Raw genomic sequence first — 22,456 nt, 5'->3', positions numbered from 1 at the left:
TTAATAAACACAGCTGGTTACAGAAGAATGTTCACAACGTCCATAGCTTCACCTGAAGTTCAGACGATTTCATCAAAACTCCCTTTGGATTTTATGTCCAAATTATTTTAGGTCCAGACTCAAATCGTTTTCCCAGAGGACGGACGAGTGTGAGACGAGCGAATCTGTTAGTGATCGATTATTGATTCTGTTGGATTTGAAAAGACGAGAGGCAACATTAACGAGATAATTTATGAAATATCCAGCTTCCAAAGTACATCACCTCGGGCCCTGATCACCGACACACACACACACACACACACACACACACACACACACACACACACACACACACACACACACACACACACACACACACACACACACAGTGTTTGACAAGGCACAGGGCTTAGTTAAGACACACACGACTACAAAGACACAAAATGTTACAATGAAACTCCCACCGCCTCCAAGGCCTGAACTTTGACCTCTGACCTTCCTGGTGAAGCAGGTGTTAATACAAAAACACACTCTCACCCACACACACACACACACACACACACACACACACACACACACTAAACTCAGGAAGTCGCTTCCAGCGGTTGACGGTGCAGCGGCTGGAATCTGCCGGCAGGTGGCGCGCGCTGCTACATTCTGCCGGAAATCAAAGCTGGTGTGTGTGTGTGCGTGGGTGTGCGCGCGCGCGCGAGAGTGAGTTTTACAGGATGACTCACTACGTCGGTTGAAACGCCGACCAGATCTGTCATCCTGTGTTTGTGTGCATGTGGGGGCGTTCACCTTGTTCTCGTTTGACCCCGGGACTCTGCAGGTGAGCCAACAGGTGAACGGCTGAGTGTTACCATGGCGGCCAGAGCTCCGCCTGAACTTTGACCCCACTACTATAGTTGTCATATTTCAGGTGTGATTTTTGGTAAAAATCTGCTTCCATTGAAAAGAACCCCAAAGCAATAATGTCTAAGTTTTCTGTTTATGCTTGATATAATAATAATAATATCAATAATAATATCAATAATAATAATAATGGCTACTCATCCTGTGATATGAAGTTGAACATTTGAAAACACAGTTGCTCTTCGTTCTTCTCAGTTTTAAACTTGTTCATCATGTGGACAGACAACCGGCGGATGTTTCTGGTCCCAGAAGGAGCCGCCAGAGTGAGACCTCCTCGCTTTGTGTTCCTCCTCCTCTCTGTGTGCGGTGGAGAAAAAGAAAAAAAGAGAAAATCATTCCACTACGTCAAGTCGTCCCCGTCCGCTCAGGCGAAGATGTCTGCGACGGGCTCAGGCGGCTGTGGACAGGGACCCGGACCCGCCTCGGGCGCCGGCTCCGGGGCGTCGAACCCGCGAAAGTTTAGCGAGAAGATCGCGCTGCACACCCAGCGGCAGGCCGAGGAGACGGCCGCCTTCCAGGAGGTCATGATGGACATCACCTCGACCCGGGTGAGTGTGTTGTTGAGACGGGGGCGGCGGGGAGCCGCCGAGCTGCCCGCAGGAAGAGAGGCCTCGGCTCGGGCTCGGGCTCGGGCTCGGGCTCGGCACACTCCCCCCGAACATGGCGCTCCGCCGCGTTCGCGGTGAAAAGGAAGTCGCGACGACGGAGTGCGGGGGGGGGGGGGTCCGTCGCCCCGCTTGTCCGTTTCCGACGCGCCGTTAGCGTCAGTTAGCGAGCAGCGAGCAGCGAGCTACGGCGGCTAACTGTGGCTTGTTTACTATGCTGCTGTCAGCCTGCCCCGTCCCGCCGAACTCCGTCCCAGAGGTCCGGCAAGTCGGCGCGACGCCGCTCACTGTCGCGCGCACGCGCGCGCGCGCACACACACACACACACACACACACACACACAAGCGAAGCACGTACGACTTCAATGATTTTATTTCGATGTCGGTGTCGGGGCGGACTCGGTTCAACAGGTCCATCTCCGTCCCCCCCCGTGTCTTATTTTCATATTAGATTCTTCCCGTTTTGATCGATCGACTCGCACGTCGTACTCTGTGGACTTCGTGATGCCGTCTGTCCGGCACATCCGTCCTCACCAACAATGTGTTCTTAAATTGTCGTTTTTCTCAACGGACACTGGTGTGACGGGTTTTTATCGCGATTATCGCGATAACTATCTTGTGTTGCACGATATATTGTCCCCCGACATCATTGCGATAAACGATAGTGTCTCCTTTAAGACCATTTTTAAAAATACTGGGTTTGTGTGAGCTCGGTCGTTTGTGCAAGTCCTCCACAATTTTTTTGTCGCTGCTGAGAGAAATGTTACCCAACATTTGAGAAATCCATATTTTCTGACATTTTATAGACCAAACCTGTGATTTATTAATCACACGACGAGGACAGAAGCAGCGAGACTTTGCCAGGACTCTTGTCGACACATTCATTCTTATGTCAACAGACAAGCACGTTATTGAGGTCGATACAAATGTATTGATTTCAATCTTCATGTGTCAAACGATGAGTCGATAATGTCACTATCGTGAAAATCATCACTGCGTGTCAATTCAGATTTCATGTTTCTGTCCGTCAGCAGCTTGAACACGAGCAGTTGTTTTCTATTAAGTTTTTAATAGAAAACTTAATAGAAGTTTGACATTTCAGTTGACATTATCTGCCAACTGAAATGAGCCTTTAAATTTTTACATTTATGTTTAGATTTAAAAAAATTTTTTTATAGTTATTTCTGATAAAGTTTATGGTTAAACTAAAATATCATGCCTCAATTACATATCTTAGTCATAAAGGTTTGATAACGATATCTAAGAATCATTGACATATTTTTTTTAAATTATATGTATATATATATATATATAGACCGATGTATCCGTATCGGGAATCTTTAACTCTCTAATAACGAAATCGGCATCGGCCTCCAAAAAAATCCATGTCGATCGGTATATATGTAAATCTGTCAATGATTCCTAAAATGTCATTATCAAACCTTTATGACAAAGAAATGTAATTGAGGATTGATATTTTAGTTTAACCAAAAACTTCTTATCAGAAATAACTGTAAATTAAAAATGCAAATACAACCAAATACATACAACCTATAATAAACATTTATTTTACGTGAAATGTAAAAAAACATAAATGCACATTTAAAGGCTCATATCTGTTGGACGATAATATTTGGGTTGTTTTTGCACCATAACATGTTTTCTGTCAGACTTGCTGAAAGAAAACGTCCAAAATACATATTTAGGTTTTTATTTCACTTCAGTGTATCGCAATACCAATGTTTTCTGTCTGACTGACACAAACCGAAACGCTCCAGTTTTTATTCCTCTTCATAATCATATAAGGTTTATTACCCACAGCCTGATTCATAAAACATTTTATTGCAAAAAGCAACAAAAAGGTACTCTAATTTTCTGATTTATTAACTGAATCAAACAAATATCCAAAATTCTTTTGTATAAAAAAAAATGTAGCTTTAATATGAAACAAGGATTTGGTACCTGGATTAATCCAATAATCCGTTTTCTGCTCTGGGACTTTATAGAAATCAACACAATTCTAATCATTTTAATCAGTTTTTTATTTAAACATACATTTTTATGCACAGAAAAATATTTGTCTACTTGTAATTGACCTTTTAGTATATTTCTTTACCCTGTTCCCCTGTAGTGTGTCGCTGTGGGTCAGAAACATTTATTCAACCCTAATCCAAACCTGAACCCAACTAAATCCAAACTTGGCCGTTTCGTTTTATCGTTTCCTGTGATCTGTTCGTGTGATCGTTTCCTGTGATCTGTTCGTGTGATCGTTTCCTGTGATCTGTTCGTGTGATCGTTTCCTGTGATCTGTTCGTGTGATCGTTTCCTGTGATCTGTTCGTGTGATCGTTTCCTGTGATCTGTTCGTGTGATCGTTTCCTGTGATCTGTTCGTGTGATCGTTTCCTGTGATCTGTTCGTGTGATCGTTTCCTGTTCCGGGAAAATGTCACAGGAAACTGGTCACATGAAACGAAAACAGGAACAGGAAACATCACACAAACAGAAATGATCACAGGAACAGGAAACAATCACACGAACAGGTTACAGGAACAGGAAACAATGACACGAAGAGATCACAGGAACAGGAAACAATCACACGAACAGGTCACAGGAACAGGAAACAATGACACGAAGAGGTCACAGGAACAGGAAACAATGACACGAAGAGATCACAGGAACAGGAAACAATCACACGAACAGGTCACAGGAACAGGAAACAATGACACAAAGAAATCACAGGAACAGGAAACAATCACACGAACAGGTCACAGGAACAGGAAACAATCACACGAACAGATCACAGGAAACGGTCACAAGAACAGGAAACAATCACACGAACAGGTCACATTAAACGATCACAGGAACAGGAAACAATCACACGAACAGGTCTCAGGAACAGGAAACAATGACACGAAGAGATCACAGGAACAGGAAACAATCACACGAACAGGTCACAGGAAACGATCGCAGGAACAGGAAACAATGACACAAACAGATCACAGGAACAGGAAACAATCACACGAACAGGACACGATCACACAAACTGATCACAGGAAACGGTCACAAGAACAGGAAACAATCACACGAACAGGTCACAGGAACAGGAAACGATCACAGGAACAGGAAACGATCACACGAAAAGATCACAGGAAACGGTCACAAGAACAGGAAACAATCACACGAACAGGTCACAGGAACAGGAAACGATCACAGGAACAGGAAACGATCACAGGAACAGATCACAGGAAACGGTCACAAGAACAGGAAACAATCACACGAACAGGTCACAGGAACAGGAAACAATGACACGATGAGATCACAGGAACAGGAAACAATCACACGAACAGGTCACAGGAACAGGAAACAATGATACGAAGAGATCACAGGAACAGGAAACAATCACACGAACAGGCCACAGAACCAGGAAACAATCACACGAACAGATCACAGGAAACGGTCACAAGAACAGGAAACAATCACACGAACAGGTCACATTAAACGATCACAGGAACAGGAAACAATCACACGAACAGGACACGATCACACAAACTGATCACAGGAAACGGTCACAAGAACAGGAAACAATCACACGAACAGGTCACAGGAACAGGAAACGATCACAGGAACAGGACACGATCACACAAACTGATCACAGGAAACGGTCACAAGAACAGGAAACAATCACACGAACAGGTCACAGGAACAGGAAACGATCACAGGAACAGGAAACAATCACACGAACAGGTCACAGGAACAGGAAACAATGACACGAAGAGATCACAGGAACAGGAAACAATCACACGAACAGGTCACAGGAACAGGAAACAATGATACGAAGAGATCACAGGAACAGGAAACAATCACACGAACAGGTCACAGAACCAGGAAACAATCACACGAACAGATCACAGGAAACGGTCACAAGAACAGGAAACAATCACACGAACAGGTCACATTAAACGATCACAGGAACAGGAAACAATCACACGAACAGGTCACAGGAACAGGAAACAATGACACGAACAGGTCACAGGAACAGGAAACAATGACACGAAGAGATCACAGGAACAGGAAACAATGACACGAACAGGTCACAGGAACAGGAAACAATGACACGAAGAGATCACAGGAACAGGAAACAATCACACGAACAGGTCACAGGAAACGATCGCAGGAACAGGAAACAATGACACGAACAGATCACAGGAACAGGACACGATCACACGAACAGGTCACAGGAAACGGTCACAGGAACAGGAAACAATCACACAAACAGGTCACAGGAAACGATCACAGGAACAGGAAACAATCACACGAACAGGTCACAGGAAACGATCACAGGAACAGGAAACAATCACACGAACAGGTTACAGGAACAGGAAACAATGACACGAAGAGATCACAGGAACAGGAAACAATCACACGAACAGGTCACAGGAACAGGAAACAATGACACGAAGAGGTCACAGGAACAGGAAACAATGACACGAAGAGATCACAGGAACAGGAAACAATCACACGAACAGGTCACAGGAACAGGAAACAATGACACAAAGAAATCACAGGAACAGGAAACAATCACACGAACAGGTCACAGGAACAGGAAACAATCACACGAACAGATCACAGGAAACGGTCACAAGAACAGGAAACAATCACACGAACAGGTCACATTAAACGATCACAGGAACAGGAAACAATCACACGAACAGGTCTCAGGAACAGGAAACAATGACACGAAGAGATCACAGGAACAGGAAACAATCACACGAACAGGTCACAGGAAACGATCGCAGGAACAGGAAACAATGACACAAACAGATCACAGGAACAGGAAACAATCACACGAACAGGACACGATCACACAAACTGATCACAGGAAACGGTCACAAGAACAGGAAACAATCACACGAACAGGTCACAGGAACAGGAAACGATCACAGGAACAGGAAACGATCACACGAAAAGATCACAGGAAACGGTCACAAGAACAGGAAACAATCACACGAACAGATCACAGGAACAGGAAACGATCACAGGAACAGGAAACGATCACAGGAACAGATCACAGGAAACGGTCACAAGAACAGGAAACAATCACACGAACAGGTCACAGGAACAGGAAACAATGACACGAAGAGATCACAGGAACAGGAAACAATCACACGAACAGGTCACAGGAACAGGAAACAATGATACGAAGAGATCACAGGAACAGGAAACAATCACACGAACAGGTCACAGAACCAGGAAACAATCACACGAACAGATCACAGGAAACGGTCACAAGAACAGGAAACAATCACACGAACAGGTCACATTAAACGATCACAGGAACAGGAAACAATCACACGAACAGGACACGATCACACAAACTGATCACAGGAAACGGTCACAAGAACAGGAAACAATCACACGAACAGGTCACAGGAACAGGAAACGATCACAGGAACAGGACACGATCACACAAACTGATCACAGGAAAAGGTCACAAGAACAGGAAACAATCACACGAACAGGTCACAGGAACAGGAAACGATCACAGGAACAGGAAACAATCACACGAACAGGTCACAGGAACAGGAAACAATGACACGAAGAGATCACAGGAACAGGAAACAATCACACGAACAGGTCACAGGAACAGGAAACAATGATACGAAGAGATCACAGGAACAGGAAACAATCACACGAACAGGTCACAGAACCAGGAAACAATCACACGAACAGATCACAGGAAACGGTCACAAGAACAGGAAACAATCACACGAACAGGTCACATTAAACGATCACAGGAACAGGAAACAATCACACGAACAGGTCTCAGGAACAGGAAACAATGACACGAACAGGTCACAGGAACAGGAAACAATGACACGAAGAGATCACAGGAACAGGAAACAATGACACGAACAGGTCACAGGAACAGGAAACAATGACACGAAGAGATCACAGGAACAGGAAACAATCACACGAACAGGTCACAGGAAACGATCGCAGGAACAGGAAACAATGACACGAACAGATCACAGGAACAGGACACGATCACACGAACAGGTCACAGGAAACGGTCACAGGAACAGGAAACAATCACACAAACAGGTCACAGGAAACGATCACAGGAACAGGAAACAATCACACGAACAGGTCACAGGAAACGATCACAGGAACAGGAAACAATCACACGAACAGGTCACAGGAACAGGAAACAATCACACAAACAGGTCACAGGAAACGGTCACAGGTACAGGAAACAATCACACAACAGTTTCCTGTTCCTGTGATCTGTTCGTGTGATCGTTTCTATTTTCTGAGAAATCAGAGACTCACAATACAACTAACAAAACACTGACGTGTGAAGTGAGTGTGTCAGCTAGAGCCAGACACATTGTCCATCGGCTGATAATATGATAATATATGATAATATTGGCTTTAGAAAAAAAATCTGGATTGTGATTGAAAATATGGCTTATTCACCCTTATTTTTTCTTTTGTTTTTCACCAGAGTTTTCACACTCGTTAAGGCTGAATGTTTTCTACTAGATTCTGTCCGGTATGGATTTTATCGGGGTTGATGATGACACCAATCTTAGGAAGTAAAAACATTTCTGATGACGATATATCGGCCAATTATCGTTGTGACAAAGAAATGTATTTGAGTCATGATATTTTAAATGAAAGGAACACACAAATACAACAACAAAAACAAGAAGTTAAATAGATGGTAAATGGAGCCTGGACAGTGGGGGCGTTGAAATTCATCGTTTTTACGATGCATCGCGACGTGGACGATGCTGCATCGATGCAGTGACGGACCATAATCGATTATAGATCACTGCCGCTACTTGTTAATTTTCCGACCGCGGCTGGACGATAAAGTTTTAGAGTTCAAAATGACTTCCTGGTAGTAGTAACGCCTGCTAAGGAAATAGTGGACCCAGCTCCGCCAAGAATTGATGTTATAAGCGAGCGTTTATTGTTGCGCCTGTACTGTATCATTTATACGAAATAACAACACAGAGACGTATGAACCAGCGTGATCCAAGACGGAACAACTTTATTTATCACCGTCAAACACACTGCAGCGCATCTGCTCCCTTCTTCCGTTCTGCCCTTCACAATAATAGCCCAACTTAAAATCACTCTTTTTGAAATCACCCCACTTTTTATTTGGGGTCTGGCTTCCGGCTTCATTTGCGAATTAATCTATAGTTTTCTCGTGTCAGACCGAGGGCAGCTGACATCTCGTCAACAGTGTTAGTAGGTTTCATCTTTTATAAGGAGCAGATCGATTCTAACGTCTCTGTGGTTGTTTCAGCTCCAGGCCCAGAAGCTCCGTCTCACCCGGAGTCAGGGTCCGTACTACGGCGGCTCGTTGCCCAACGTCAACCAGATCGGCAGGAGCCCTCAGGACTTCCAGGTGACGACCGCCGTCTGTCTCTCACTGGTTACCATGACTACAACTACTACTCTCCGCAGCATTGCTGTTGCTACGACAACATGATATGACAACAACAGCAGCAGTGACACGTTCTGTTCTCCGTGTGGCTGTTTCTTGCTTTTCCTGTTTTTTTTGCTCCACAATGTGACATCAGAGACGTGTGTGTGTGTGTGTGTGTGTGTGTGTGTGTGTGTGTGTGTGTGTGTGTGTGTGTGTGTGTGTGTGTGTGTGTGTGTGTGTGTGTGTGTGTGTGTGTGTGTGTGTGTGTGTGTGTGTGTGTGTGTGTGTGTGTGTGTGTGTGTGTGTGTGTGTGTGTGTGTGTGTCTCTCTCTCTCTCTCTCTCTCTCTCTCTCTCTCTCCGACAGGGCCCCTTCCCTTCCACGCTGGAGTCGCACCGCTCCACTCGCCACCACGGCCTGGTGGAGCGCGTCCAGAGGGACCGCCGCTTCATCTCGCCAGTACGACCGTACCGCAACCGACAAGTATCCTTCAGCTCGTCACGAGAAGGAACGTGAAAATGTCTGTGACCCTCAAAACTCAAAGACCTTTATTTTCTGTACGCCTCAGTGACCAACTGACAGCAGCCGATTCATTTTGTGTGTGTGTGTGCTTGCGTTTGTGTTTGTGTGCGTGTTGTGTGCGTGTTTTGTGTTTATGTGCGTGTGTAGATTGATAACGTCCATAGTTATAGGATTTTGGTTTAGATTTCTGTGTTTATGCACATCTGCGTGAAATTTTGTGATTATTGATTAGCGATCTCTGCTTTAGCAACATGAAGTGACGTTCAGCCTTTTCACACATTTCAGAACGTCCCTCGAATTTGAACAACTTTATCATCTCATTTACAACTCCCCCTTTTAATTCACTAGAACTGGGTAAAGAAAACTAAATGACAAGTCTCATTTCTATTGAATCTTTGCAGGCTCAGTTCTCCATATGTGTGTTTGTTTGTTTCCTTAACCGTTGGTCTCCTCAGGTGGACAGCTCACCCTACAACTCGGCCTACCTGTCCCCGCCCCCTGACCCCAGCTGGAGAAGGTACTGTCACTTAACCCCTCCCCCCCTGTCTGTCTCCCTGGAGACACGGCCGTCTGCAGTGGGACGCTTGTTTTTTTTGTGTGTTATTTCCAAAGCATCTCGCTGCAGTCTCCTCTGCTCCCAATGAAGCTTTGTGAAGCCTCCGTCGCTCCTCAGGGTGAAAATCATTTCAGGTTGTGTAAGAATTTTTTAAGTCGTTTTGACCTGAGCGTTTGTATGATAATCGACTTTATTCGACTCGGGAGGCTTCAGCTGTGCCAGAGAGAAGAAAAGGAAACCCTGGTCTTTGCTGTGCTGTTGCTCTAAAGGACGTTCACTTTAGGTTTGACCCCCCCAACTCACTCCCTCCTGCCGAAGTGCCCTTGAGCACGACCTTGACTCCGCACCAGCCTCTGCTCACACGTGTCGACACCGAGGCTTCACAAAGGCTTTAATGTCGTCTGCCTCTAAACTAACCTCTGCACGACTAACAGGAAAGCGACTTCACTCCAGGCTCCGCTCTTTGTTTTCCCTCTTCTTCCTTTTTTTGTCCTTTCTCTTTCTGGGGATCTCTTTTTTTCGGCCTTGTCTTCAGTTTCCTGCAGCGTTCCAGTCATTTACTTTTCGCCTGCTTGTCTCTCTGGTTTTTCTTTCTTCTAACAAAGACAACATCTGCCTTCAGAGAGAGAGACTGGCCTCGTCCACTGTGCTGTTCATCACAACAGATACATACACACACACACACACACACACAGCTGGAGTTTTTCTAAACGTTTCTGGTGAAACGAAAAGTTGAGTGGAAATACATTTCTAAGTTTTTGTTCCGTCTGTTTGTGTGGAAACGATTTTCTGTCACGTCTTTTGTTTCGAGGCTCATTGAGGTCTCACTCCGACTAATTTCAAGAGAAGCAGAGTTTCTACTCAAATAACGATCAGTGACTGTATATAAAGAAGATCAGTGACTGTATATAAAGACGATCAGTGACTGTATATAAAGACGATCAGAGACTGTATATAAAGACGATCAGCGACTGTATATGAAGACGATCAGAGACTGTATATTAAGACGATCAGTGACTGTATATAAAGACGATCAGTGACTGTATATAAAGATGATCACTGACTGTATATAAAGACGATCAGAGACTGTATATTAAGACGATCACTGACTGTATATAAAGACGATCACTGACTGTATATAAAGATGATCACTGACTGTATATAAAGACGATCAGAGACTGTATATAAAGACGATCAGAGACTGTATATAAAGACGATCACTGACTGTATATAAAGACGATCAGTGACTGTATATAAAGACGATCAGCGACTGTATATAAAGACGATCACTGACTGTATATAAAGACGATCACTGACTGTATATAAAGACGATCAGAGACTGTATATAAAGACGATCAGAGACTGTATATAAAGACGATCAGAGACTGTATATAAAGACGATCAGAGACTGTATATAAAGACGATCAGAGACTGTATATTAAGACGATCACTGACTGTATATAAAGACGATCGGTGACTGTATATAAAGACGATCAGAGACTGTATATAAAGACGATCACTGACTGTATATAAAGATGATCACTGACTGTATATAAAGACGATCACTGACTATATAAAGATGATCAGTGACTGTATATAAAGATGATCAGAGACTGTATATAAAGACGATCAGAGACTGTATATAAAGACGATCAGTGACTGTATATAAAGACGATCAGAGACTGTATATAAAGACGATCAGAGACTGTATATAAAGACGATCAGAGACTGTATATTAAGACGATCACTGACTGTATATAAAGACGATCGGTGACTGTATATAAAGACGATCAGAGACTGTATATTAAGACGATCAGAGACTGTATATTAAGACGATCACTGACTGTATATAAAGACGATCGGTGACTGTATATAAAGACGATCACTGACTGTATATAAAGACGATCACTGCCTGTATATAAAGACGATCAGCGACTGTATATAAAGACGATCAGCGACTGTATATAAAGACGATCACTGACTGTATATAAAGACGATCACTGACTGTATATAAAGACGATCAGCGACTGTATATAAAGACGATCAGCGACTGTATATAAAGACGATCAGAGACTGTATATAAAGACGATCGGAGACTGTATATAAAGACGATCGGTGACTGTATATAAAGACGATCAGAGACTGTATATAAAGACGATCAGAGACTGTATATAAAGACGATCAGAGACTGTATATAAAGACGATCACTGCCTGTATATAAAGACGATCAGCGACTGTATATAAAGACGATCAGCGACTGTATATAAAGACGATCAGCGACTGTATATAAAGACGATCAGCGACTGTATATAAAGACGATCACTGACTCTATATAAAGACGATCACTGACTGTATATAAAGACGATCACTGCCTGTATATAAAGACGATCAGCGACTGTATATAAAGACGATCAGCGACTGTATATAAAGACGATCACTGACTGTATATAAAGACGATCACTGACTGTATATAAAGACGATCAGCGACTGTATTTAAAGACGATCAGAGACTGTATATAAAGACGATCAGCGACTGTATATGAAGACGATCAGCGACTGTATATAAAGACGATCAGCGACTGTATATAAAGACGATCAGCGACTGTATATAAAGACGATCACTGACTGTATATAAAGACGATCACTGACTGTATATAAAGACGATCAGCGACTGTATATAAAGACGATCAGCGACTGTATATAAAGACGATCAGCGACTGTATATAAAGACGATCACTGACTGTATATAAAGACGATCACTGACTGTATATAAAGACGATCAGAGACTGTATATAAAGACGATCAGCGACTGTATATGAAGACGATCAGCGACTGTATATAAAGACGATCAGCGACTGTATATAAAGACGATCAGCGACTGTATACAATGAAGATCAGAGAATGTATACAAAGACAATCAGGGACTATGTAAATACAATCAGCGACTGTATGTAAAGACGATCAGTGTATATAAGGACAACGCCGTATTTCTACTTCCTCTCGTTGGACAATCATGAAGCTAAAATATCTCTGATTCAGGCGCCGCCATCTTGTGCTGGTGGAGTGTGTACAGTAGTGATCGTGGAGCCGTGTTCTTTGACCAAAACTTTGTGTTTTAGTTAAAAACTCTGATGTAGAGAACACAAATATATCAGGTTTTGTAATATGTTCAATCCTTTAAATTGTTCTCTTTCTAATCTAGACAAACATTATATATATGCTTAAATACATATAATACATAATCATTAGAATACTAACAACATCAGACCTTGTTCTGACGTTGTGAGACATGCCAGCCTCCCTCTGCCCTTCGCTCGCTGCCTCCATCGTCCTCTTCTCTTCGCTTGCGTCTGCTTTCCGAGCTTACGCTCTTCTTCGTTCCCTCCATTTTTTACCGACTTTTTTCTCGCTCGGTGGAGGAAACTAACTTTTTGTTTCTTGTCGATCACGAAAAAAGGAATTGGTCCGGAAACTTCCCCGGGGACAAAAGCCAGTCGTTTCGTCTCCCAACCACTGCACTCAACAGGTGAATCCTTCTCTTCCTTCTCTTCCTTCCTTCCTTCTCTTCCTCCTGCCGGCTCCCACCCTGACAGTGGAAGCAGGATAAAGTTGTGTGGGTGAAAAATGACAATGATGTGACTTTGGATTTTCGTTTGACTTTGTTCAAAGTTGTCCTTCCTCCTCGTCTGTTCCATCCACATCTCACTTCACTTTGATCAATCACACGCTTCCTCTCTGTCAGCTTCAGTTTACTGTAAAGACCAAACGTACAATCAGAAATATTTTCTGATCTCATCTGGTTTTCGTAAGAAAAAAAAAATCTTGGGCAGATAAAATGTCCTGATGTTTGTGAACAGAAATCAACATTTTATTTTCAATCGAGCTCGACCGGTGTGGATGTTTTTTTGGGGTCGATACCGATATAGAGCGCGAGAGTGAAGTTCTGGAAGTGAAAATCATATTCATTTGATTATTAGCCGTTATGATTAATGTCGTAACTGTCCGAGGCCGACTCACCACGAGCTCTGAGGTTGTGAAACGATGGAACATAAACCTGTAGAAGCCACAGGTCCATATGAAATCAACCGAATCATGTTTTATTCGCAATGTCACAGAGAAATACTACACTACCCACAATCCAACAGTGTAACATTGACTTCGCTGATCGGTGGAAACTCTTACTACACCCGCTAAACCTCAGAACTCAAAGTTACAGACGTGCGAGTCGGAGGTTGACACTCGAACGCCTCCTCCAGTTGAAGGAACCACCAACCTCGACTTCAGAGCTCTGAGCTCCGAGATGTAACTGAACGCAGCGTGAATTACTGGTACCACGAACTCTATGTTCGAAATACACTTTATACGCTCACAAAACACAAACTGCAACACATCACAAGACTCTGGTCAACCATATAAACGATGATGATGATGAAGGTAAATTCAAGAAGAAGCTAAATGGATTGGATTATGGGACGAGTACTTCCTCTGCTCTTAAAGTAATTACGTACACAGTCTTGTACCTTTGACTTTTTTTCCGTTTTCATACAATTTTTTTGCTCTGAATAAATAAAACGTTTGATAACGATTCATCTCGAAGCTGATTGGTCCTTGCTTCAGGATTAAAACTCTTTATATAAAGGATTTTATGAAAAGTCAATGGAGAAAATGAGCGAATGGGTAATTCACTTCCGGAGCCATTCAAAAAGTGGACGGAGTCACTGTTGCGCTCTATTAGGAAGTAAAACATTTACGATAGATTAGCCAATATATATATATATATATTTATGTGTTCAAAAATTAAGCGATAACTAAAATGTCGTTATCAAACCCTTACGACAAAGAAACGTGACTGATGTTAGATATTCACAGCTACCTATAAACTCTATTATAAATAAAATGAAAACACAAATGTATAGAACTCGAATCGAGGCAATAAACATCAATCTTTAAACGTGGAATATAAACATATCAGCCAATGTTTTTGTCCAACTGATAAATTGGTCATGATGCTGTTGTCGGTGTTCGACTTTCATATCGCACTGTGATGCAGAAGATTCACTTCTGTGTGTGTGTGTTTGTGTGTCCAGGACCAACTCTGACTCCGCCCTCCACACCAGCGTGATGAACCCGCCCACAGGAGACCCCTTCACCACCGGAGGACCCACCTTCACCCCGCAGAGCAGCAGACGCTCCGGTGAGCGAGCAAAACACACACACACACACACACACACACACACACACACACACATACGCAACAAATTCAAGACAAATGTTTTTTACATCAGCGAGTTTATGACAAATATTAACTTGTAATAAAACGGAGCAGCTCTCTCAAGGAAGATACTAGTTCTCTCTTTATGATTAGCACCAATTTTTTTCCTTCCTCAAGGGAATTAATAGAAAAAATGAGTTTGGAAATGAAAAGCATTTCCAGAATGTTTTGGTTACGTGTAAGAGAAGTTGAATGAGGAGTGTTAAGGAAGAAGCAGAGTGTAATGAGTAGAGCGGCGGTGTGAAGATTCTGATGTATCGGCTACCGAAGAATAAGATGTAGACGATATGATGATATAATCCACTCAGATCCAGATGAAGGCTCCTTGTTGTTGATGTTGTTGTTGTTTTCATAAACAGGTCACTGGATGTCCTCAATTCCCAGAAAGCTCCTTCAACGACTTGATTATCTTAATTGGATAAAATGAAATGTCACATCGCAAAAAGGCAGATTGGTAACAAACACGATGAGCAACTCGGACCGAGAAAACTAAATCTTCTCCAAAATTCTTGACTGTCAGGATGAGAGAAAATTTCTGTATATAAAGATGATCAGTGACTGTATATAAATATGATCACTGACTGTATATAAAGACGATCAGCAACTGTATATGAAGACGATCAGGGACTGTATATAAAGACAAACACTTGACTGTATATAAAGATGATTAGCGACTGTATTTAAAGACGATCAATGACTGTATATAAAGACGTTAAATGAATGTATATAAAGACAATAAGCTACTGTAAATAAAGACGATCAGTGGATGTATATAAAGACACAATATTTCCTACAGTCCATCAGTAACCACTGTTCTATTTGTCTGTCTGCCTTTCTGTCTCTCTCTATTTCTCTTTCTCTTTCTCTCTCTCTGTGTCTCTCTGTCTGTCTGTCTTTCTGTCTCTCTCTCTTTCTCTTTCTCTCTCTCTGTGTCTCTCTGTCTGTCTGTCTCTCTCTCTTTCTCTCTCTGTCTCTGTCTGTCTGTCTTTCTGTCTCTCTCTCTTTCTCTCTGTGTCTCTCTGTCTGTCTGTCTGTCTTTCTCTCTCTTTCTCTTTCTCTCTCTGTCTCTGTGTCTGTCTGTCTGTCTTTCTGTCTCTCTCTCTTTCTCTCTGTGTCTCTCTGTCTTTCTGTCTCTCTCTCTTTCTCTTTCTCTCTGTGTCTCTCTCTCTGTCTGTCTGTCTTTCTCTCTCTTTCTCTTTCTCTCTCTGTCTCTCTCTGTCTCTGTGTCTGTCTGTCTGTCTTTCTGTCTCTCTCTTTCTCTCTGTGTCTCTCTGTCTTTCTGTCTCTCTCTCTTTCTCTTTGTGTCTCTCTCTCTGTCTGTCTGTCTTTCTCTCTCTTTCTCTTTCTCTCTGTGTCTCTCTGTCTTTCTGTCTCTCTCTCTTTCTCTTTCTCTTTGTGTCTCTCTCTCTGTCTGTCTGTCTTTCTCTCTCTTTCTCTTTCTCTCTCTGTCTCTCTCTGTCTCTGTGTCTGTCTGTCTGTCTTTCTGTCTCTCTCTCTTTCTCTCTGTGTCTCTCTGTCTTTCTGTCTCTCTCTCTTTCTCTTTGTGTCTCTCTGTCTGTCTTTCCCTCTCTTTCTCTTTCTCTTTCTCTCTCTGTCTCTCTCTGTCTCTGTGTCTGTCTGTCTGTCTTTCTGTCTCTCTCTCTTTCTCTCTGTGTCTCTCTGTCTTTCTGTCTCTCTCTCTTTCTCTTTGTGTCTCTTTGTCTGTCTTTCTTTCTCTTTCTCTCTCTGTCTCTGTGTCTGTCTGTCTGTCTTTCTGTCTCTCTCTCTTTCTCTCTGTCTCTCTCTGTCTTTCTGTCTCTCTCTCTTTCTCTTTCTCTCTGTGTCTCTCTGTCTCTCTGTCTGTCTTTCTCTCTCTTTCTCTTTCTCTTTCTCTCTCTTGTCTGTCTTTCTCTCTCTTTCTCTTTCTCTTTCTCTCTCTGTCTGTCTGTCTGTCTGTCTGTCTGTCTACTCTCTCTGTCTCATCCTGCAGGTCAGGGCGACGGAGAGGGAAGAAGAAGTGAGTTGCATTCAAACCCATTCCCACGACTATATTTCTTTACACCGTCAGATTCTCAAAGATCTAAACTCAGGCTCCGCTCCCTCTGATGAGCTAGTTTTAATAACACATCACTGTTGCTACGGTTACGCCCTGCGTCCACACGACTCTGGAGTTTTCCAGCGTCTGAATTGGAGACGTGTAAATGCTGCTGGTCCACGTATGAAAACTCCGGGTTGTGTTTTAGTTTGTAAACGATGACGCAGACGATGCCCACGTTCTTTTCTCCGATTGGTTCTTATCAGGCAAAGAGACTCTGACACTTCCTGTCAGGAACAATTCCGCCTTGTCGACGTCGACGTCGTCGTCTCTGCTCTGACTTCACTGTCAACGTCACTGTTCCTCCTTCAGAGGACTTTTTGTCACTAAGGGACCGACTGTAGAGGGAGACAATCTACTTCCTGTTTACACCACATGACCAGTGAACGTGAACCGTCATGTGACATGATTTAGTTTTAAAACATCTTTTTGAGCTATTATGATCAGAAGTTATTTAAAAAGATTCATAGTTGTTGAGGAAAAATTAAGAATGTAGATTTTTTCTTTTGTGAACATTTAATAGATGGAAAGAATAAATTGTGTCACACTGACGTTGACCTTTGTTCAGCTTCTTGTCATTTAAACGTGCAACATCAACGTTTTGATTCATTTAAACGTTACAAATCTTTTCAAGACTTGAGTTTCACTCGGTTTCTCTCTGATGTAAACATCATTTCACAAAGCCTGAAATCAAATCTGAGCAGATGAAACCGACCGCGTGGACGTTCACTGACCTCGACCTTCTCATACACGTTAAGACGATTCCACACTTTCCCTCGTTCTAATCTCTTTTGTCCCCTCAGTGTTTCCGTACCCAGTTCCTCCCATCGAGGAGAACGTGTTGGACGAGGGCAAACTGCTCAAACCCTGGGACACCAAGAAGGTGAGGTCATGAAAACCTGATTCATTACTGAGGTGATGTCCGTCAGCAGGACGGAAAAGCTCCTGAACAGGTTTTTCCTCGAAAGTTTGCGGAAGGACGGAACACGGAGCGAGAAAGAATCCATGAAATGTTGGTGTGGATCTGGACAAAGGGGCGGAGCCAGTAATGTGTTTGACATGCCTACTAGGGGTGTAACGATACACGTATTTGTATTGGACCGTTCGGTACGAAGCTTTCGGTTCGGCCACGTTACGAACCGAACGATTCGTTGTAACTCTATTACATTTAGAAAAATCAAACAGATACAGCTTAGCAGTTCTGCTCTGTGTAGCTACAGAAAATGCGGACATTGTCAAGTTTCTTCTGAAAAATGTGAAACTTGAGTATTTTGTATTTGTTTTAACTACAACAATACCACACATAATTTTTTTAATAAAAAAAGATCTGCTTTTGTTTTCTATGCTTCTACAAAGACACCCCAGAAGATGGGTCAAGTAACTCCATCATTGTTTAAAGTAAAAAAAACCAAAAATATCATACTTTATTGTCAGTTTTATCAAATCCTTTCTCCGGCATTTTCAAATTTTTTGCTGTATCGATAACATACCAAACTGTTACGTCGCTGTGTTTGTGAACACCCCTGATGAATAATTCATGGCTGTTGTTGTTGGGGGGTTTGAGCTCGACTGAGTGAAATAATATTGTATTTTTCTGTCTGCAGTTGCCTCTGTTGTCGTCCCGACCCAAGTCCTGCGAAGTCCCCGGCATCAAGTAACAACCAATACGCACGCACGCACACACGCGCGCGCGCACACACACACACACACACACACACACGTTGTCTTTTTCTTTGATGCAGCGGGAAAATCCATGTCATTCATTTCTTCAGTTTCTCATCTTTAACTTTTAAAAGTCCCCAGAAAAAAAACGACCGGTGTTAAATGTCAGACGTTCTCTCGGGGTCTTGTGACCAAAGAGAATCGTGGCACAGAAAGTCAACAACTGTGCATGAAAAGTCAAGAAGACACAACAGAGGTTTTATTAAAAAGTTTCTTTGCGAACTCAACTGTTAAATGGAGGGAGAGATGAATTACATTTGACTGCTTCCTATGATATCACGTCCATATATTTTACTTCCTGGTCTGATTCTTCCTCTTCTCTCCCCTCAGTATATTCACGTCCCCGGAGCAGCCGTCCACGCCGGCTCACGGCGTTCCCCCGGGCCTCAACACCGGCGGCTCGCTGCCCGACCTGTCCAGCCTTCACTTCCCCTCGCCGCTGCCCACGCCACTCGACAAGGACGAGCCCGGCTACTCGGGCTCCTCGTCCCTAAGCGGCGGCAGCAGCACCGGGAACCTGGCGTCCACGCTCACGCAGCTGGGCATCAACACCGCCAACCTACCGGGAGGCAACGGCAGCTTCCATCATCACCACACGCCAGGTCTGTGCCGTCTGCAGGAGTGTGTGCGCTGAATGATTGATTGATTGATTGATTGATTGATCACTTTAGGTCACATGTCTGTTTCACTGGTGTCTGTGGTGTAGTGGTGGGCGGTATCTCGAATATATTCGATGTATCGCAGCTTTCTGCACATGAGATGTATTAAATGACTATATCGCGAATAACGCAAATACAAATTGTCTCGTAGAATTTTGTAAAAGCGCCGCCCAAGGTTAACATTTTTAAGATTAAGAGTGTTTTAATACAGACGTGGGTTTCAGGGAAAACTAGAATCATCATACTGGTGTGATTGTCTGCATCGAAGGGTTGGATTGTGCATTTATGAAGTGCTTTAGAGCAGATTTAAAAATATCTTGATATATTAGCCATATCGCCCAGCCCTAGTGGCCGGTATCTCGAATATATTTGATGTATCGCGGCTTGTTGCACATGAGATGTATTAAATAACTATATCTTGAACACCGCGAATACAAATTGTCTAGTCAAATTTTGTAAAGGCGCCGACATAAGACCTGCTTTGAAGATTAATATATTGTGTATCGCGATATAACAAAAATATATTGCGGTTTTATTTATTGGCCATATTGCCCAGCCCTATGTTGGTGTTTTGGCATTGACAGTAGATATTTTTAAGAATAACGTTGTCGTGTTTAGTTCTCAGCTAAGTGACTCGTGTGAAGCGTAGCAGAGGAAGTGTGTGGGTGAGAGCAGACACGGTGAAACAGAGGGGATGTACGACGAGGCCGCTCTCTCTAAATTTAGCCACAGAGAGAGTTTAGATTTTTTCTTTTCTTCGGGGGAGGAGGTGCAGCCGCTAGGCGACTGTGTGCAGACCACAGGTGTAGGACGCTGCAGTTAGCTCAGCCCCGCCTCTGTGATCCCGAGTCCGTATTGTCACGTCTTCTTGTGGCTGCAAACCGGATGTTCAGTGTCACTCGGACGCCACGGGGCCGAGAGACTCAGACGGGTACATTCTGGGGTTTTGCAGCGATCTAAAATATTCGATATAATTGCTTTTTCCCAGGATCAAGGAGTGTGAGGAGTTCCTGTTTGACTTTGTGTTCGCAGGCCAAAAACACCACATGTCGCACAGCTTCCAAATTTACTGAAGTACTGAAAATAATTTTCCTTCCAAAATAACGACGTCAAACAACAACAACTGTGAATCCAAACCAAATCTCTCCTCACAGAATCAGTCAGAGAATTTGTCTGATAGTTTTCATCAATTATTCTCTGAAATCAGTGTACATTTTAAAAAACAATGTTAAAGAAAGAGATCAGACATTCCTGGCTCCGCCCCCTTTGGCCAGATCCAAACCAACGTGTCATGGATTCTTTCTTGATCCATGTTCCATCCTTGTCCAAGTTTACTGGAAATCTGTTTCGGAGCTTTTCATCCTACGAACGAACGATATAAGAAATTAGCATTTATGTTTATATTTTACGTCAAGTAAATAATATTTATTTTCTTAATTTAAGTTCTATATATTTGGTTGAACTTGTGTTTTCTTTTTATTTATAGATATTAATGTTAAAGTTTATGGTGTGTGTGTGTGTGTGTGTGTGTGTGTGTGTGTGTGTGTGTGTGTGTGTGTGTGTGTGTGTGTGTGTGTGTGTGTGTGTGTGTGTGTGTGTGTGTGTGTGTGTGTGTGTGTGTGTGTGTGTGTGTGTGTGTGTGTGTGTGTGTGTGTGTGTGTGTGTGTCAGTCAGAAATCTTGTACTCCCTAATATCCATGTTGGCATCAGCCTCTAAAAAATCCATATCGGTCGAGCTCATATCGAGATTCTCCCGAACGAACCTTCATTGTTAGAATTAAAGGGAATAGTAGAGTTCAGAGAAAAGTCCCTTTGATAAACTCGCGTCTTTTGAAGAGTTGACATGATTTATTAACGTCACAATAAATATCACGAGATCATCCGGTTTCCTCTGCATGTCGTGAACACGATGTCGTCGCCATGCCCTCCTCTGATGAAATGTGTGTCTCTCCCTCCTCAGGTCTCCTGGCCTCGCTACAGAGCACGCTCAGTAACCCGAACCTGCAGTCGTCGCTCAGCAACCCCAACATCCAGTCGTCCCTCAGCAGCCACTCCTTCTCCAACTCCCTGAGCTCCGCCTCTCTGCACTCGTCGCTCAGCAACCCCTCGCTGCAGTCTTCCCTCGGCTCCTCCCCCTCCCTGCCGTCTTCCCTCAGCAGCCAGTCGCTGCACTCCTCCCTCAGTAACTCCTCCCTCCAGTCCGTGTCCAGCGGCAACCCCAGTTACGGCGGCGGCGTGGGCGGCTCCGGCTCCTGCTCCTCCTCCTCCTCCTACTCGTCACTGCTCGGCGGGCAGGGTCAGCCGTCACTCAGCACGTCGCCGCGGAGACGAGCACAGCTGTCCCCGCTCATCCTGCCCATGGGAGGGGAGTCGCGGAGGCATCACTCCAAACAGTTCTCCCCCACCATCTCCCCCACCCTGTCCTCCATCACACAGGTAAAACACACACACACGCTTCGACTGAAGGGGGTTTTCGGTGTGATTTCCCCTGGAATGTTGTTGTTATGTATTTTATTGTAGTAAAATTTTGTGGTGTTTTTAGCGTCAGTGTGATGATTTGTTAGTTTTTCATCAGATCGGAGAGAAAAATCCTCATGTGGTCGTTGTATCTGTTGTCGCTGTTGTCAGATGTCGTTTTCCTGTTACTCGTTTTCCTCTCTCCCCTCCTGCAGGGCGTCCCGCTGGACACCAGCAAACTGCCCCTGGACCAGAG

General features: G+C 43.5%; 1 protein-coding gene across 2 annotated transcripts in view; it reads left to right on the top strand.

Annotated features, from left to right (window-relative positions):
- Nucleotides 1–770: 770 nt before the first annotated feature.
- Nucleotides 771–22,456, top strand: part of LOC118284653 (CREB-regulated transcription coactivator 2) — a 29,555-nt gene continuing 7,869 nt past the window's right edge. The window contains exons 1-12 of one of the 2 annotated variants that reach the window (XM_035607544.2): nucleotides 771–1,442; nucleotides 8,817–8,918; nucleotides 9,305–9,421; nucleotides 9,916–9,977; nucleotides 13,474–13,542; nucleotides 15,104–15,210; nucleotides 17,258–17,284; nucleotides 18,166–18,245; nucleotides 18,967–19,016; nucleotides 19,415–19,686; nucleotides 21,704–22,179; nucleotides 22,416–22,456. The exon at nucleotides 22,416–22,456 is cut by the window's right edge and continues 364 nt beyond it. In XM_035607544.2, coding sequence (XP_035463437.2) covers nucleotides 1,107–1,442; nucleotides 8,817–8,918; nucleotides 9,305–9,421; nucleotides 9,916–9,977; nucleotides 13,474–13,542; nucleotides 15,104–15,210; nucleotides 17,258–17,284; nucleotides 18,166–18,245; nucleotides 18,967–19,016; nucleotides 19,415–19,686; nucleotides 21,704–22,179; nucleotides 22,416–22,456 — 1,739 coding nt within the window. In that variant the 5' untranslated portion in view covers nucleotides 771–1,106. The remainder of the gene's footprint in view (nucleotides 1,443–8,816; nucleotides 8,919–9,304; nucleotides 9,422–9,915; nucleotides 9,978–13,473; nucleotides 13,543–15,103; nucleotides 15,211–17,257; nucleotides 17,285–18,165; nucleotides 18,246–18,966; nucleotides 19,017–19,414; nucleotides 19,687–21,703; nucleotides 22,180–22,415) is intronic. The other variant, XM_035607545.2, reaches the window with a different exon arrangement.

Source organism: Scophthalmus maximus, chromosome 10 (assembly GCF_022379125.1).
Source record: "Scophthalmus maximus strain ysfricsl-2021 chromosome 10, ASM2237912v1, whole genome shotgun sequence".
Classification (NCBI taxonomy): Eukaryota; Metazoa; Chordata; class Actinopteri; order Pleuronectiformes; family Scophthalmidae; genus Scophthalmus; species Scophthalmus maximus.
Note: the sequence above shows the minus strand (reverse complement) of the source record. Positions and strands in the feature narration are given on the sequence as shown.